Source organism: Galleria mellonella, unplaced genomic scaffold (assembly GCF_026898425.1).
Source record: "Galleria mellonella isolate WM207_F2 unplaced genomic scaffold, CSIRO_AGI_GalMel_v1 utg200, whole genome shotgun sequence".
NCBI classification, from domain to species: Eukaryota; Metazoa; Arthropoda; class Insecta; order Lepidoptera; family Pyralidae; genus Galleria; species Galleria mellonella.
In genome coordinates this window covers 2,454,998-2,474,198 of record NW_026442034.1, presented here as the reverse complement: position 1 = coordinate 2,474,198, position 19,201 = coordinate 2,454,998, and the positions used below count along the sequence as shown (strand labels likewise).

Below are 19,201 nucleotides of genomic sequence, written 5' to 3'. Positions count from 1 at the left end.
ATATTAATACGTAAAGCAAAAACTTGGTAGCCTTTTTTACGAAATTGCGCGGACGGAGAAGTATGAAATTTGGCGGACTTATAGTTTATATAACGTAGGAGTGCAGAATGCCAGTATATATTTTTTAAATTATGCATAAAAATACATTAAATCAATAAAAAAAAAACATTACACACACTACTATGTGTTTCACACACACAAACGTATATATATACTCTTTTGTTTATTGTTAGTCTGTGGTCAAATTGAGAATAGACTAATATCGTTTGTCTTTAATATTATTTGTCTATAGTCTTACTAAATATCAAACATAACCATAAAACTTCAGCTGCCCGCTAACGAAATGCTTTCTTACTGTACTGGGTTGACTGGAAGAGATCTCTGTCAGAGATAAGTCCACCCTTGCTCACAACATTTATAAATACATTATTTTATATGTAACTTACAAGTGCAATAAAGAATATATATATATATATTATGGTCGAATTTCGACCACTGATCGACCATTAGTATATACTATTGTATATATTTATTATTACATAAATGTGATATAGAATTATTTCCTTTATGAAAAGAACTGGTAAATTGAGTATCAGTACTGTATAGTATAGTAAGGACCAGTTATATAGAAAAGTCTCTATTGAAATGTGTTAGTAAATATAAGTGTTTGTAAACACGTCTGTAAGGGTGTCTGTTACTGAATCACACATAAATAAGTAAAATATGATATGGCAGTGAATTTACAGGGTACAGAGGAATAACACCTGAGTCCTCAGGAATGGCAACGCATGGAGGTACCATGGCCGAAACAGTATACTCTGTTATGTCCATGGTACTGCTCATGTCTGTAAGTGAGGGTTACCACTTTCCATTTGGTGTTTGCGATTCTAAGCAGCATTAAAAATAGAACTGCACAGAACGTCATTCCTTGTTTGTAATAAATAAACAAAAAATTCTTAACCGATTTAAAAAAATGTTCACCTATATTTTATTTAAAAAAAAGTACAAAGCTTATAAAAGATAAAGGAAAAACTGGATGGCATGTCTTATAGAGAGATCAAAGATATGGCCTGACGAAGTAATAGAGCTGAATGGAAGAGAATGCATGATTTGCCCTGACAAGAGGAAACTCTTAAATAAGAATACAGACAAAGCAGTCGTTGTTTCTATAATTTTAGATAAAAAAAAAGATTCATTTAATTCATGCATACTTTCACTGTCGCGTGGATGAGTATCCAATTTCTTAAGGAATTACAGACTAGAAAACCGTTTCTGTATATGTTACTGCACATAAACACATAGATTACACTTTATATATCGTAAAGTGTAATATATATATTTAACCCAAACGGTTGAATACACACGCATAAAAAAATTATATAAAGAAAAATGTTGCGACTTCGTCAGTTTCATATTTAAATAAGTAAATCCTAATTATTTATTTGCTCTTAATTGCATCACTTAAAGAACAATACAAAACATATATATATATATATATATATATATATATATATATATATATTACACATATGAAGTACAAAAGGCGGTCTTATCGTTAAAGCAGTAGAAGAGAAAAAAAGGCGGGAAGTAATTGGCGCAATTAATATATCTAATAAAAAAATTATCTAATTTCTAATGGATGAACTGACCTTTACTGTAATTATAATAAACATAAATATCTATTATTATGTTGACATTTACAAGCCACCCCCACAGCAAAGTTTATTTTAAAGAAAAATCTTTACATGACACCCTCCATGTAGGTGGTGCTAGCCAGGCAAGTGTCTAGGACAATAAAATTAATTAATTGCAAGTTGACATGAATATTTTTTTAAAATGCTGGCAAAATAGCTACATAAATATTGTCTTTTTATAGGCGACTATCTTTATACCAGGTCCCTTACGAAGTAAAGATGAAAAGAAGAGGGCCTACCATGAAATGTTTTCCGAAATTTCGGAGCCAAACGAAATACAAATTTGATGTTAAATTTACATAATACATGCCGTTTGGAAATATTAAAAATGTTAAAATATTGCTCCTTTTGACTTTTATGATAGGATGTATGACGAACGAAATGTTAAACTCCATTTATTGGTCCGATTTTGGTATAAACAAAAACACGAAATTGAGTCCCAAATTTCGGAATTTCATTTCATGGTAGACCCGCAGATCACGCCTCTATCCTTACATTGACACATATCTCTCTTGCTTTATACATTTTTATAATCCCTCTAATATATAATCACCGGTTAATCAAAGAGTATTGAATTCGTTTACACTCTGATTATAAATTAGTTTAGATCTACTCCGATATGTGCGTTCATCATCCTCGTATCTGATATTTTTTATATATTTTATATAATTTTTATATATATTTAATTTGCAAAAGATGCTTTTTTAATTATAAAGCACTATCATACCTAGTACAAGACAACCTTAAGGTAATGGACTAATTGTTGTACAACAATTAGTCCATTACCTTAAGGTTGTCTTGAAAAGATTGCTCTCAGCAATAAGACCGCCTTTCTGTACTTATACAATTGTATCGTTATGTTTGTAAATTGCCTTGCTTTTTTCCTATATTGTATAATGCAAATAAAGTATACTCATTCATTCATTCATTCATTATTTTCACTATAAATATTAAATACCATTCTTCACAAGCTATCTACCTACTCACTAAGTCGCTTAAACAATTTCAGTTTTAATAGCCACTGAAGATCGGACGGCCGACCGGACGTGCCAAACCGGGCACGAGCCTTTTGTGAACGATCCTCTCATGTTTAGGCCGCTACGCGATTTGAGCAATAAACAGCACTACGCTACCGAGAAATTGGCATTTGTTCTACCACATTTAACTTCATAACGCCGGTACCCAAATCCCTTTTATACCTCACCAATTACTAAAAAATGTATATATTCGAGAAGCTGTGCTTGCTTAGGTGTTTCAGATTGAAAGGTGGTATATAGCAGTTAAATTACAGAGATTGAAAACATAATATGTTATTCCTAGGAATAAATAGTACGTATGTAGTAACATAATATTGCATGATGTCTTATATGATGTTCATGTCTGTAGACGAAAATTACAGTTTTCAATCAGAATGAACATTGACTTCTTTGCCATTTCAAATTATAAAAAAAAAACAACATTCAACAGACTTTACCAAAGAGTATATAATCACTTCATATTTTAGTCTTCAGTAATTTTTGAAATAACCAGATTTTTAGATGACACAAATTTGAATATCGAACATTGATTTTTTCTTTAAAAAAATTATTGGCCACCCAGGTCACTGAGTAATTAGACACTAAGACTCAATATAAAAAAGTAATAAATAAAAGAAAATTTGTCATAAATATCTTATGGAATATGAAAATTGAGTATACTGAGAAGGGTGTATTTCATTTTTTCACAAATTGACTAAGTACTTTCCAAAAAAATAAAAAACCAATAGCGTGCTCTTTAGGAACGCGATCAACTGGAAGATAAGTAGCGAGCGACTCTTTATATTACATTACGAAAATTATGTTCTAAAGATGATAAATGTTTGAACAGGGGTTACTGCGTTTTAACATTTTTAGATTAGAATATAAATGGCGTGTTCTAATGCACGTTTTATTTAATTTTATACAAGCGAGTTAAGTACTATAAGAATTTTCATTGTTTATAAATGGTAAAAAATTAAGAAAGGTTATCTGTGGTATAAAAACAACAACAATCTATGATTTAACTATTTAACTACAAATATTTATGGATATAAGTCTTATGCATTAATTGAACGTTTCTTTTTAACTACATAATCAAAGAAAAATGTTTTACAATTTAAAAATAATATTTTCATTTAAAAAATATTTGAATAACCAATAGGTAGGTTCGTATGGAAATATCGGCTGCCAACCCGCAAACATGTGCCAATATATTTTATTTAAAAAAATAACTTAAAAAAACATTGATCATTTCGATTCGCCTGCGCTTTTGTGGAATTAGCACCGCTGTAAAAAGTTCGTCACTAGTTTGACAGGGTTACCAACAAACCAGTGATGGTTCACAGAATTGAAAACATAAATCCGAGTCAATACCAATTAACTTTTCCCCACTGTCGGGACAAAACAGGGGACCGCAAAATAAATCAGTACAATTTGCACGCCGTAAGCCGTGCTCGTTGATGTGGCTGCGTACGTAATTGGTTCAGTGACCTAATTAACACACTTTTATGGAAAAATCGTTTTTTCAAACGCTGCACCAATTAAATATAGGTTAATATATGAAAACTCGTAGCACTACAAATTTGTGCTCAAACATTCATTTGCCTAAGTATTGTAAATTAAACATATAAATATTTAATAGATTAATAATACGTGAAATTCGCGCACACATTGACTTCAATCCATGCTTATCGTTGACAGTACGCTTTTCCTTACAATCTTTGTTGTTAATCTAAGCAAATATATTGGACTAATGCAAAGGTGTTACCATAATTTTTTTTTTTTTATTAAGGGAGGTGGTAATCTAGGTGTAAAATACAAACTTTTTCGTCACCACCAATTTTTGTTCCTTATTGAAAATGTCTGTCATTTTCAATTTCATTTAAGGTTTGCGCTGAAATCCAGCGCTATAGTGCCCCAAGTAGTACAGCAAATTGCTAAATGCATAACTACTTTTAACGAATATTATTAATTGCCATTTTAAAATGTATATTATTGAAAAACAAAGATCGTTTATCACGTAGTTTTTTTTTCGATAATGATCGTCGTCGTAATACGTTAAATGTTTTCATTTTTTTTTTTTTTTTAAACAAACTACAATTGCATTCTCTATTTATATTCAATTGATAAATAATATTTACTAACACGTTATCACAATAATCAGATACACCAACAACACAATATGCAACACGTTACACCAATACAATGTTGGCAGTATTCCAACATAAAACAGTTAGCTGTAATCGTAGTTCAAAAGTCCGTCAGTGACAGGGGAGGGATTTGAATGATGCTTATAAATCTTGTTTATTAAAACGAAATTCTTCATTTCATCGTAATAATATTATTTGACGGAATAAAACTTCTATTTAAGGGAATTCACGGCGAAATATGACATTACTTGCATTGTATGTATGTCAGTTTTTAAAAATAATTATACAATTGAAAATATTTTACTTTAAAAGTGTCCTGATCTCATCATGATACAAACAAATGGCAATGTTTCCTTCAGTAAAAAACAACTTCGATTATTTGGCAAAACAAGTCAACCAAGAACAAGATATTTTGTACAATAGATTAAAAATACTTATTTGAAATTAGAACGCCGATTCTTATCTTTACTTCTAAAGATCAGGCTGTATGACTTAGATCTTCTGCCTTTCCTATTGTGAAAATTTAAAACTACAACAATTTATCTCTACAAATAGGTAGACTTTAAAAAACAAGGAGGTTCTCAATTCGGTTTTTATTTATTTATTTATTTATTTTGTTTGTTATCTCATAACTTTATCAGTTTTAAACCGATTTGTAAAATTCTTTTTTTTTTTATCTGAAAGGGTATACTTGCTAATTGATTTCATATAAATTTTATCAAAATCGGTTCACTAATTTAGTTTTTAAATCAAAATATCTTGTATTGCTGCAAATGAAGTGGGTTATTTTTTTTTTGTAAAATTCAATCATGCATTACTTACTATATAAATAAATAAAACGGCACTTCCATCATTACAAAATGAAAGTGGACTAATGATATAATTATGGAGTACTAATAAAATGCAAAGCATTGGGTTATTAAGGTACTTCAAAATTGGTAACGTAATCGCATAACGTAATAATAAAAAATGCAGACGTATTGGGAATCTCCTCCTTTTACGTGTTTTTTTTAATGCTTCAAATAAACATGACGTTTTTGGGTCTGATGTGGGTACAATAAACCCAAAAAATAACGGGCACTTCAAAACAGCAGACAACCTTTATTTTAGTTTTAGTATGTAATAATACAAAATATTTTATAAAAAGGACGGTCCCTTGCCACATAAGGGCCATGAGTTTGATCCCCGCCTCAGGCAAAAAGGTTAACTTAAACGTTTAGGATCGGTACCAAACAAAATAATACTAATCCAGTAGAAGAGTGGAATTGGTTTCTGTAAAATGGCACCCAATTTAACTAAATACTGACAAATTATATATCCAAGCATTTAACGGTGATCGAGCATTAGGCTACTTTTATTGAAAATTAAAAATATCATTAATACTCAATGTTTTTTTTTTTTATATTTAGAAACAAATATGAAAAAAAAGTTTGGCAATTTTTCCCCACTAGATAGAATGACGACCTTAAATGTATTGCAGGGAATCGGTGCATGTAGGTGGCTAAGGACCATAACAGTATATGTGAAAGACCTAGGTTCAACAATAGACACACAACTGCTAATATGATAATAATGATTCCATTTATAAATATTTTAAATCCACAGGTTAATATTGCCACAGATTAATAATGCCACAGATTTGGAACCATAGAGTCCTGTAAATCAATTCAGAGCAACCCTCTCTACTCTATCTATGCCGCGACGAGGCGTTCCCTCAGTAAAATAAAACGTGTCGTAAATTCTCGTAACATTCACAAACTACAGTAATGGATCTCATCCATCATACGAGACACGGTCGTGCGAATATTACACGACGTTTATTGCGATATGTTGAGTGTGTAATTGTATATACGAGTATACGAGACTTAAATGTAGTTTTCAATAATCGCACACATTTTATATCGTACAGGGATCGAACCAATGACCATCGAAAGGTGAATCCTTATTATATTTAACACATAGACACCCTTGCCAACAAAATCATGATCACAAGTAATTGAATTAAATATTAATTATGGTATAACAGCGTATGGTGGAGGGATTAGCAGCAGTGTCCCTCTTAAAACATCTGTAAAGTCTAACTGCGGTTGCCAACCCGCCTGCCAAACCTGGCAACTACTGGCAAAACTCCCCTTATGGCGAAGACTTACGTTCAGCAGTGGACAGTTAATGGCTGAAATAATAACAAAATGATAATATATCTATATAAATAAAAATTAATTACAAATTAATATTAAATCTACTGGTAAACACAAATACGAGGGTGGCTGTAGCAATTGGCTTTTTTTTCTTTTCGTTGAAATTTTAGAAAGGTTCTTATGAGGAGAAAGATTGCTCGAAAAAAGATAATTTTTATGTTTCCCATTCAAACATTTCAATCAAATATTAACGTCAAATACAACTTTTGCAGAACCAAGGAGAGTCTTTCCGTAAATATTTTTAAGAGTAGACTTGAAGAGCATCTTCTATCCTTATGGACATATTTTTTTATGTATGTATGTATAAATCTATAATTATGTTTATATATATATGTATATAGGTATATATACACAATTAAATATGATATAATTGATTATGTATAAACTTAAGTTTGTCCAATTCTTTTTGTTTATAAATGGTCACAGAATTGTACACCACTGACATTGATGCTCCTTTCCACTTTGGATTTGCTAGAAGAGCATTCTTGTAAAGTAAAACTCGCCTTTGAACATTTACTTTCCACTGTCATGTTTCTTTATGTATTATTAGTGTGTACAATAAAGTATAAATGTTTATTTATGTATATATAATAAACGACGTCTGTTAGGTCAATAGTTTGCTAAAACTTAAACCGGAATCCTATCAATTGCAAAAGAAATCATTCTAATAACATCAGTAGAAAAATATTTAAAAATACATTCAAATTTGCCCTCCTCTTTTTGAAGTCAGTTAAATGAAACTATGACCTCATCAATCGTAATCATTATGACAAACGTCGAGTGTAATGTAGAGGTAAAGCGAAGGGAGTTGCTTGCTACAGACGCTAATGGTATGAAAATGATAAATGTTTCTACCTACGCAGTGACCTTAGATTATAAACCTCCAGATGGAGTGTCTCCATACAAACGCTTTGACAAAAATAGATCTTTTTTATTTATGTGTGATTAAATAGGGATACCAGAATATACACTTATCACTCAATAACCAGGGAAATGTATAAGGTTAAGTTGAAAAATAAAAATAATATTAAAATTCTTACGTTAAAACATAGACATTTATATGCTTATTCTCACTGATTATATTGATTCATATCCAAGAATAAACTTAAAATATATATTCCTTCACAAAATCAATGAACGCGAACACTATTTTTATTAATATATGTATTACATAAGAATAAATACCTACTTTCCAAATTTAAAAATCTATCTAATCTAGGAACATTTTTATTTACTTGCAACACTGAAAAATGGATTGCTTGCTTGCATGCTTTAGACTATAAGGCGAACATTTGTACTTCACAATGGATCAATATCTGTAAAAAACAATGTTTTCGCAAATAAACCTATCTAATCTAAATCTAATCTACGCTCTTTTGTTAAAAATAAATATGTGTCAAAATTCAATCACAGTTTGGCTGACTGAATTTTTAACCGTTTTTGTCACTCGTTGCTCCATCTTGGGGTATATGATCTTACCATATATGAGACTAACTCCCATACACGATAAAATGTGTACAAATTCTTCGAGTAAGCGGTAAGTCTTGCGTGTGAACATTACTTGCGATCTACAGAGCGGAATTGAAGTCATTATCTACATTTACATCTACCTTTTAAAAGATTAATGATCCACCATTCGAAACATGTGAAACGGAACATTTCCCCATAGAAATATGCATTGAAAAACGTCAAAAAATTTTGAGCTTTCATTCAATAATTTAATTTTTAAATTTCAATTTTAATTTTTAACTTTACACTGAAACTAAAAATTTTTGTGATTTTTCAACTTCGATTTTCTTTGACAAAATTGTTTCGATTCGAAACATAGATCTAAATTCTTTACCCTTATTTTTGTACAAAAAAAAAACTATTAAAAAACATTACAATAAAAAATAAAATAAAAATGGTTCCGTAAGAAAGAAACAGATATAATACGTGGTTTCATTCTATAAAACCTAATAACCTGCGGAGACAAAAGAAGAAATTATTCTTCTCGGACTATCCAATAACTGTCCACTCGGTTTTAATTTTAATTTCGCCCTGTTTATTAATTATTATAACGAAAGAAAAATTATTTCTATGATTGTTAGCCTTTTTTATTCTTCCTGTGTACAATGACGATCACTACATATGAATCGCAATATCAGCCCTACAGCCTTACCACTCCTATCTGTGAAACAACATATATATCTACCCCATAAACAAGTAAAAAAATCTCAATCTATCAATAGATCTATATATTTTGGCTGCCGATAAGGTGAAATACGACAAGACAGCAACATCCGGCATCCTATTTTACCTATAAGTGCTATAAAGAAAACGTATGTAGCAACAGATTCGAATAATAAAAAAACTACAAAAATACAATATCTACTTAAGTAGCTCGACTAGATGAGCTGATGTCAAAATTTGGGACCGATTCGGAGACGTCTTTTTAATTTTATATCACAGCAAAATCTTTATTCTAAGGCCCAATAGGAACTAAGTTTTCAATACATTTAATTATTATAAATTTCATGTATGATAATCTATAAAGCTGTAATGTCGCGAAACTGTCAAATTCAATTATTAGATTAAGAATAAGTTTAAAGAAATAGTGCCTCAGAATCGAACACACGCCATACATTAAAAAAATAGTAAATCCACTAGCATTTTTCACATGCAACTGATAAAACACTGGTAGTTTATTATGAGTGCTTAAAACCTAATTTACAGAAGAAGCTGCCTTACAAATTGGCACACCTGTCAAGTTTTTAAAAGAAATTCATTACCCCCTAAACCAATTTTATTAATTTATATTATTTATACCCACACTATCTGTGAATGAATGTGATAAATCTAGCTTTTACTGCTCAATCCCGCATAAATAACTAAATGTGCTAGATTCCCGTAGGATAGTCTACAGTCGTCTACGAAAACGGAATGGCTAGCAAGTTTGTGCCTATCTCGTAATATAATAAATATGTCGTAAGAAACTACATAAATCATTTATCATTTTAATATCCAATAAATAATAATAGTATTGTTGTTAGAATATACATTTTCACTCCAAGTTTTTTTTTCATATAATGCACATTTGTTGAATTATTGCTTTTTGTTTTAGGTATTTAAAGTAAATATATCTTTTTTAATACAGGCGACAGTTACCACTTTCCATCAGATGGGCCGTCAGCTAGTTTGTCTTTCTAAGAAAATCAATTAAATATTGAACGTTGAGCGCTCCTTCCACAAACACAAAGAATCAACTCAAACTTTTTGTGAATATAACTTTTTAAATGTATCTATATAATATATATATATATATATATATATATATATATATATATATATATATATATATATATATATATATATCTTTATTGCACTTGTAAATTACATTGTTAATGCATTTACAAATGTTGTGAACAAGGGTAGACTTATCTCTGACAGAGATCTCTTCCAGTCAAAAAAATATATATTTACTCTTTAAATATTTTTGAATTCAGAACGCAGCAGTACCCAATGATAAATGGACAAAATTGGCAAGTAAACGAAACTATTCGTGACCGCCCAATGTTCAGCACAATTGACTTTACCCTGTTGAAATCGGGCACTGTTTGTAAGTAAAATCAATCTTGTCGAACTGTGCTCAGACATCTTGTGACTTGTCAAAATCAATTCTGCCCAAGGAGGACTTATTCTATCTCCGTTTTTTAATTACGATTAAAATATTAGTATCTCTAATCGACAATCTCTAAATTATCCGAATTCAAATTATCTCTAATTGTACAAAGTTTATTATTTATAATATTTTCTTACAAAAGATAAAGATCTTGGTAGCCTACAAGTGGAATCTTTAAATTAAGTAAAATACGGTGTTATTATAATTTAGATAAAGAACAGCCCTTACTAGTCCTTATCCTTAATCTTTATCATGTGCATATGAATTTTTGTTACCTCTTAACATTGTTAATAATAGACAATTTTGTTAATAAAGTAATATTATTAGACCTATAATATGGAAATACAAGTGTAGGTTATAAACATGAAAAATCACAAGGATTTGAAAGAAAGATTCCTTTAATAATTATTTTTATAAGAACAACTGCAGCCATATTTGTATATATCAAAAAACGTTCAACGCTATTCGAATGATAAGTATCTATTAAAAGTCAATAGGTATTTAATTAAATTTTATTTTGTAATGAATGTCCCAATAGGAATATTGTTTAAATGGCAAAAAAATAGAAAGAAAATAGACGTACAATTTCAGTTATAATTAGATTGATTGATAAGAAGACAATTCAAAGATCACACAGCTTCGACTTGTCAAACGAGACCCATAAAATGTCTACTGCGCCCTAACTACGTGCCACAGACATAAATCATTGGGATTGGGCGTGAAGCCTTTTAACCGGAAAATACGTAGAGATTCCCTCGTAAAACGCGAGTTTTTCCAATTTTATTGCGTCGTATACCACGAAGAGACGTGGGAATGAAGAGTCTGCACCTCAACGAGTCGCGTCCACGTGACGCCTCGCGCTGAACTTGTTACGCGTACATAAAGCGAAGCCACTCTATTAATCTCCCGGGAAATCCTTATTTTATTAAACGGCTGCGCGCCTGAATGATTTACAAGATTGTGTACCTCAACCTCATCCTTATTCAGATGAACGATTTCCAGATTTCCCAAATACAAAAATCCGTTACTTGACCGATTCATAACCGCGTTTTCCACCGGTCGGTCATACCGTGTTACCTCGACTCCGGTTGCACCTCGCCTACCGTGGCATCCTCATGGTCTGCAAGGACCACCTGACCATCCAAACACAACACCTCAGCTCTCACCATCACGCCAATCGATTCTATATTGGGGATAAACAATCGCGGCGGCGCGACGGACGCCTGTTGCGTGCGAAGTCACGAGGACCGAGGTCATTCACTCACCGGGCAGCAAAGCCATCAGCGCCAAGGCCAACATAAGGGCCATGGCGGCGACGCGCGGGCATACCACACCCGCGCACGCTGCGCTAGCACGCCGGCGCGCTCATGCGGCCTGCTGACACACGTGCGGCGGCCGGCCCGAGCGGCGCCCGGCGCGGGACTGGGCGCGCCCGCCCCCTGTGCCCCCGCGAGCCCCGCCCGCCCTCTCCCTCAACCCTCGCACCTCGCCCCCGCGCCCCGCGCCCCGCTCCCCGCGCAGCCTCCAGGTGCGCGCGACTCCGACCTGAGCCCTGCCCCTTGAAAAAGACCGTGCGATCTCTTTATGTTTCCAAGGTGATTATTCATGTTTTATATCTGGTATTCAACCATGATAATACGATAACATGCACTAATAGATAATTTGTAGCTAAAAATTACAAGCCAGATGTCGAGAAGACGTTTCCACGGGTGACGGGAGCCCGGGATAAAGTAGGGCAGCGAGCTCAAGGTCGGTGCAGCCCTCGTCCGGGATGCGATGTCGCTCACGCCGACTTGTAATCTTTATGCGCCCTTGACGGCCTTTCGCAAAAGTTAAGCTGTTCCCCTGTTGAAATATTAACGAATGCCCGTACCCTATGCCCACATGACAGACGGTCCACTTGCTATTCCAGAAGTATATTAAAAATTCATATATACTCTAAATCATTTAAAAATAGAAATCATCTTCAACAAGAACCTTCAAATTAATTTGCATATAATTAATTTTGTATTCTTATAAAATCTTTCAGTTTCCATGTTAACTGATTAATTTAAATTCCGTGTAGACAAATTTAATTTCACGAAAGTAACTGCCGCGTCCCATATCAAATATCCACTAAACAGAGTGCGGTCCCATGTTGGGCGCCAACTTACAAAGGTCCCACTTATTATCGCCCGCTATTCCATTGATTAACTTCCTAACTTAAACCCGAAGTATATCGTTACCGAAATGTAAATTCTCACAATGGACTGTGGCAATAATAATACAACATTGTATACGCATTTCAACCGACTTGAAAAAAGAGGAGTTTCTACATTTGGAGTCAGTTATTTACACGAGATTTTCGCTAATTTCAATATAGATTTTTACGATTTTTAATCGATGACGAATAAAAAGATTTATTGTCGTACACTTCCTATACTCGCTGTATGGTCCCGGCATAGCCGACACCTTTCTTACCCGTGAGTGTCGTAAGAGACAATTAAGGAAACTTAACGATCGAGGGATGGGTAGCAGTAGCAGCGTCCCTCTTTAAACATCACCAAAGCCTAACTACAGTTGCCAACCCGCCTGTCTAGCATGACAACTACTGGCAAAACCCTCAATAGGCTAAACTGTGTTTCGGTTTGAAGGGTGGGATATGGCGTGAATTTACAGGGTACAGAGGAATAACACCTGAGTCCTCAGGAATGGCAACGCATGGGGATATCATGGGCAAAACAGTATATTATGTGCATGGTATTGCTCATGTCTATAGGCGACGGTTATTGCTTTCCATCAGGTGAGCCGTCAGCATGTTTGCCATTATAAGTTGTATAAAAAGAAACTATATAATAATATGATGATAATAGATTTCTACACTAATCTAATGATTAAAGTTTTTTGTTATTGTTAACACTAAAATAAGTATTATTTAAAAAGTCTCCAATGTAAATGACTGCTACTACCTACATATATGTATCATCATAACAGGTAAATATTTCAGAACACGTTTCAAGAAAAATTGATACTGTCATCACTTCATTAATCTTCTTTATAGTCTTTGACTCTTGATCCATTTTACGAATTTTATCTTATATAGATTCAATACTTCCGTGGAAACAAGCTGCCTGAAATATTATTATTATCCACAACGGAACTTTGGCCGAAAATGTTGAATACGGAATCGAAACACATAGGCGTACTTACGTGTCAGAGGATGAGGCAAGTGGGCCTTGCACACCCTAGAATAATAAATATTTTTTATTCAAGTAAACTTAAAAAAAGAATGTCATATGAATATTTTTTTTTTTTTATGAATCTACTGCCCAGTTCGAAATACAATTTCGACTGAGAAGTGCGCGATAAAAACACATCTGTTGCTTTTTTTTTTCAAATAAAAGTAAAATTTACAACAAAAAATAAAATAAATAAGTTAAATAAAACTGTAATTATGCCACAAACCGTTCTGATTTTAATAATCAAATTAGATTTAATCTTGATATTGGAATTCTTCTTTCATCTATTGACTTTTATGTTATTAAGTCAAGTAATGTCAAATGACGAAATAGATACCTACTTCGCTTAATTTAAATAGACACATAAGGTTATAATAACCGGTAAATATCTATAGGTACTTTTATTACAATTACTTAAGCTATCAGCTAATTTTCAAATTAGCTTCGGTCCAGCTAAAATAAACAGGCGTTTTAAAGGCATGAATGTGACCTAAAAGCTCCCATCCCTAATTTGCAAGATGGAGTCGTGCAAATTTTCATTCACATTTGCATAGAAAACTCCCGAGTTAAAAGCTAACGTAATGGTCAATTGTGGCGGGAAATAGACGGGCGGCTTGGGAACGGCCATGTTTAAAGTCCAATCTACCTGTAAAACTGTAAAGGGATTGTGCATATCAACAAGTTAAAATATACTAGCGACCTACCTACTTATGTTTTTTTAATAATATAAATATACAGCCCATGTTACTGGCTAATAATGTATCCACTATTGGTGAAAGAATTTTTAATTTTTTTTTTTCTGTTATGTTCATGGTATTGCTCATGTCTATAGGCGACAGTTACTACTTTCTATCAATTGGGCAGTCAGCTTGTTTGCCATTCTAAGTTGCATAAAAAAATTCTTTCAGTTTATCCATTGCAAACAATCGAATTTTTCCTCTTTATAATCCTACTAATATAAGAAAATTCTAACGAGATATTATACATACTGTACATGGAAAATATTAAAGAAAAAAATTATATAAGCTTTCTTTATAAGACAAATGTCAAAACAATATATTTTAGAAATTTTGCCTGTCTGTCTGACTGTTGTTGTAATTATGTATGTTCCAGCCTCACACAAAAACTACTGTCTGAGTTATAAAGGAGGCATCATCATCTCATCATCTCATCGCATACCCGGTAATTTTATAAATATATCGTCGTCAAAGTACTAGAGGCGCCATCTATTATCACTCTTGAGAAGTAAGGATGTAAAGATGTAAGGAGCTTCATACTGGTCTATTTCCATGGTTTATCACCCATAGAAATCTGTTGTCAGCCCACTTTCCTTACAAGAATTACAACATATATTTTAACCGAATTCAAAATGAGGAAATTCTCAATTTGAGTGTTCCTGTTTTCACATTTTCCTTATGAATATTCTTTCCGAATATTTTTTATCGCAAATTTAAAAAGATAAGTATTTTTAAATTTTTCCAAGAAAAATTATGAATGCACAAATAATTCATTCAGTCTGGCAGTAAGAATTTTTAAATATTTGGAATATTGGATTATAAAAATTAAATTAATTAATAACTAAATAAAAAGTCGATTGCTTGGGTACCTCTGTCCCATTCGTATTTCAACCGTGAAGCAGCTGTGTCTACACGGCTGTGTTTCGGTTTGAAGGGTGGGATATGGCGTGAATTTACTGGGTATAGAGGAATAACATCTGAGTCCTCAGGAATGGCAACGCATGAGGGGTATCATGGGCGAAACAGTATACTCTGATATGTCCATAGTACTGCTCATGTCTATAGGCGACGGTTACCACTTTCCATCAGGTGGACCGTCAGCTTGTTTGCCATTCTATGTTGTATAAAAAAAAACAATGCAGGTGGCTCTATTTTAGCTGGCCTATATTCATCAGTGGACATAATACTTGAGATGATGATGATGAGTTAAGTTTAGCAAAGTTGACCAAACTTTGCTTAACTTAACTCATTTTCTCAACTCAAGTTAGGCTGTAATTTGATTAGCTTAATCAAGTTTATGCAAGTTTGATAAAACTCAAATGAATTTGCTCAGTATAGTCAAATTTGACCACGTTTGCCTAAATTTGATTTTAATCTCTTCCTACTGCAACAACTTTACAAAGGTATCATGTCCATCCATATACCATACGATATACCATATTTTTTTATCAAACACCATAATATTATATATAAAAATCTTAATTTTTTGATCAACAAAACCAAAGTAATGTAGTAAAAAAAATGATACCCAAATAAAAATGTAAATATGTAATCTATATACACTATGTAATAAAAAAAGTAAATTCGATGATCATAAATGTCCAAAATAATAAACAAATAAATTAAGTAGTTAAAAAAATTTCAACCGAATATTTTACAATTTAAAAGTATCAATGTATATGTTTTTTTTATAATGGGTGATAATGGAATGGTATTCCCACCCGCGCTATCGGTATACACCGGCGTGGCACCAGTGAAGAATGATAGATGAGGGTGAAGCAGGTCAGTTAGCCCATCGTGACGAATTCAACAAGAATTGTTCACGATGGTTTCCAGGGGGAACCACGTGGAGGTCGACCTAAAAGGGCATATTGCTAGCAATAGGGCTGTCAAACTTCATTGCTAACAATCCCTTTCCCCCCTCAATGTATACGTTGTCAAGGACTAACACTTTTGAATTGTACCGTACCAAACAAATGTGTGGCATTTTGGTACCCTCTGCTCCAACCTCTTCTCGACCAGTTTCCTATCTATATAGACCCCTTCGTAAACGAGAGAAAGGGGATTATTAGTAATGAGGCTGTTAGACCCTAACAGCCTCATTGTGGGGGAGGAGCGTCATTGCTAGCAATATACCCTATCAGGTCGACCTCCACGTGGTTCCACCTGGAGGCCATCGTTGTTATTTCGTGTAGAATTCAACACGACAGGCTACTTACTGACCTGGAAACCACAGTGGTTAATAATTGCTGAATTTGTCACTATAGACCAATTAACCTGCTTCGCCTCACTTATCATCCCTCACTGGTGTCCCGCTAGCGTATATCCCGTACCGATAGCACAGAAAGGGTAAGAAATAGCCCCTTCATGTACTACAAGATCGTTTTTTATACTGTGGTTATAATAGTATGATTGACATAGCATAGGCTATGTCAATCATGGCCTTAATTCATAGATTAAGGATAGCATGAATAGATCTGTAGAGAATCTATTTGTCGAAAGCGCGGGAAACGTTTAAAAAAGCGGGAGTGTTTTTTGATCTTCTTTAAATTAATTTTATTTTTAATTATATAAGGATTAGTCTTATTTATATATTGTGTATTAGATTGTATATATAATTGTATATTTTGTAGTAATAGTGTTTGTTGCTGTAAATATTGGTAAGTAAATTACCTATATTAATTAGACATTATGGATCCACCTATAGACCCTGGGGGACAACCCCCAGGTGTCTGCAAATATAACTATCCCATTTAATAATAGTTTTGATATATTGGGTGAATCTAGTATGGACACAGATGGTTCTAGCGTTGCAAGTTCTAAACGTAAGCGAGTACGTGGCGAACGTCGCATTTGCAAACATTGCAATAAAAAACGAAGGAGGCACACCAAAGGTCTCGAATCTAAAATTAAAGATAGTGATTGTCAATGTATTGAGGATGAGAATCAAACTCTAGTATCAATACCAGTTGTAAATAATACCGAGTCTGTTAAACCTGCTTCTCCACCCAGTACTTTAAGTAGAACTTTGTACAATGCCGAGGATGTAGCTCCTTATGTCGTTCATGTACAAAAAAAATGAAATACATCCTAATGATAACACTACATTACATCCTATTGCATTTGGTCGCTTTTTACACACTAATAAGATAAATAATATAGTGAATGGTAGCCTCAAAAGAATAGGAAGAAACCGTTTATCGCTTTCTTTCTCAAATTTTGAAAATGCAAATGCATTTTTAAATAATAGTCACTTAGAAACACATAATTTTAAGGCATTTATACCTTCTTTCCATGTAACCCGTATGGGAATTGTGAGGGGTATTCCTAAAGATTGGACAGAAGAGGAAGTAATCCAAAATATATCAGTACCTATAGGTTGTGGGAGAATTCTAAAAACCAGAAGAATTAAGAAAAAGACCATTAATGAAGGACAACCAAGTTTTATTAATACTGAAACCATTGTTATTACTTTTGATGGACAAATATTACCAAAAAGAGTATTTATGTTTTACACATCATTAACTGTAGATTTGTACATTTACCCCACTATCCAATGCTATAACTGCTGTAGGTTCGGACATGTCAAGATGCAGTGTCGTTCAAATCCTCGGTGTTATAAATGCAGGCTAAATCATACAGGTGATAAATGTGAAGTAGATGAGGAAAATGTTTCTTGTATCTTGTGTAATGGTTCTCATTCAGCAATTAGTAAGAAATGTCCTGAATATGCACGTCAGAAAGCCATTAAAGAAACAATGGCCCACAGTTGTGTTTCTTATGCTGAAGCATCAAAATTTCATCCTCCCACTTCTAAACTATATTCAGATGTATTAACATCATCATCTCCGTCCAATAAATCTCATTTTCAATCTTCTTTCCTCAAAGAGAAATCATCATTACCACATATTCAATCATCACATAAAAAAACAGTTACACTTAAACCACGCTCTCCTCAAAAAGCACAACAAGGATATGATCGTTCTGCCCATGAAGCCATAGTTAAGGAATATAATATTCCTGCTCCCTCTAATGGTTGTGCATTATCATCAAATAATATTGACAATAATCAATCCATCTTTGATATTATTCTCATGCTTATTAAAGTGTTATCGCAATCGAAAATGATACAAACAACTTTACCACCGTCCAACGATGCCATTTACAATGTATTTTCTCAATTATTAACTTCTCACAATGGATTACAAAGTCCTAATAATTCAGTGGAACTGTCGTAGCATAACAAACAAGAAATCAGACTTATTTTATTTGATTAATAAATATAATCCTTTTATAATAGCTCTCCAAGAGACTTGGTTAAAGCCAGGATATCCTTTTAGGATTTCAGGCTTTACAAGTCTCCGTGATGATAGAGCTGACGGATATGGCGGTGTTGCCATATTGGTCAAAAACTCCCTTCCTTTTTCTTCTTTTTCGCTTCCTGTATATAGCGGCATTAATGCAGCTGCTATAATTATAAATGGTATCTGTTTTGTTACTTTATATATTCCTGATCCTACATGCCAA

General features: G+C 33.1%; 1 protein-coding gene across 8 annotated transcripts in view; it reads right to left on the bottom strand.

Annotated features, from left to right (window-relative positions):
- Nucleotides 1-12,130, bottom strand: part of LOC113514831 (neuronal acetylcholine receptor subunit alpha-7) — a 182,207-nt gene extending 170,077 nt beyond the window's left edge. For all 8 annotated transcript variants that reach the window (XR_008252748.1, XM_052894204.1, XM_052894208.1 and 5 more), the window contains exon 1: nt 11,985-12,130. Coding sequence is in view for 7 of the 8 variants with exons in the window: in XM_052894204.1 (XP_052750164.1) it covers nt 11,985-12,027 (43 nt within the window). In the remaining variant the exon portion in view is untranslated. The remainder of the gene's footprint in view (nt 1-11,984) is intronic.
- Nucleotides 12,131-19,201: the final 7,071 nt, after the last annotated feature.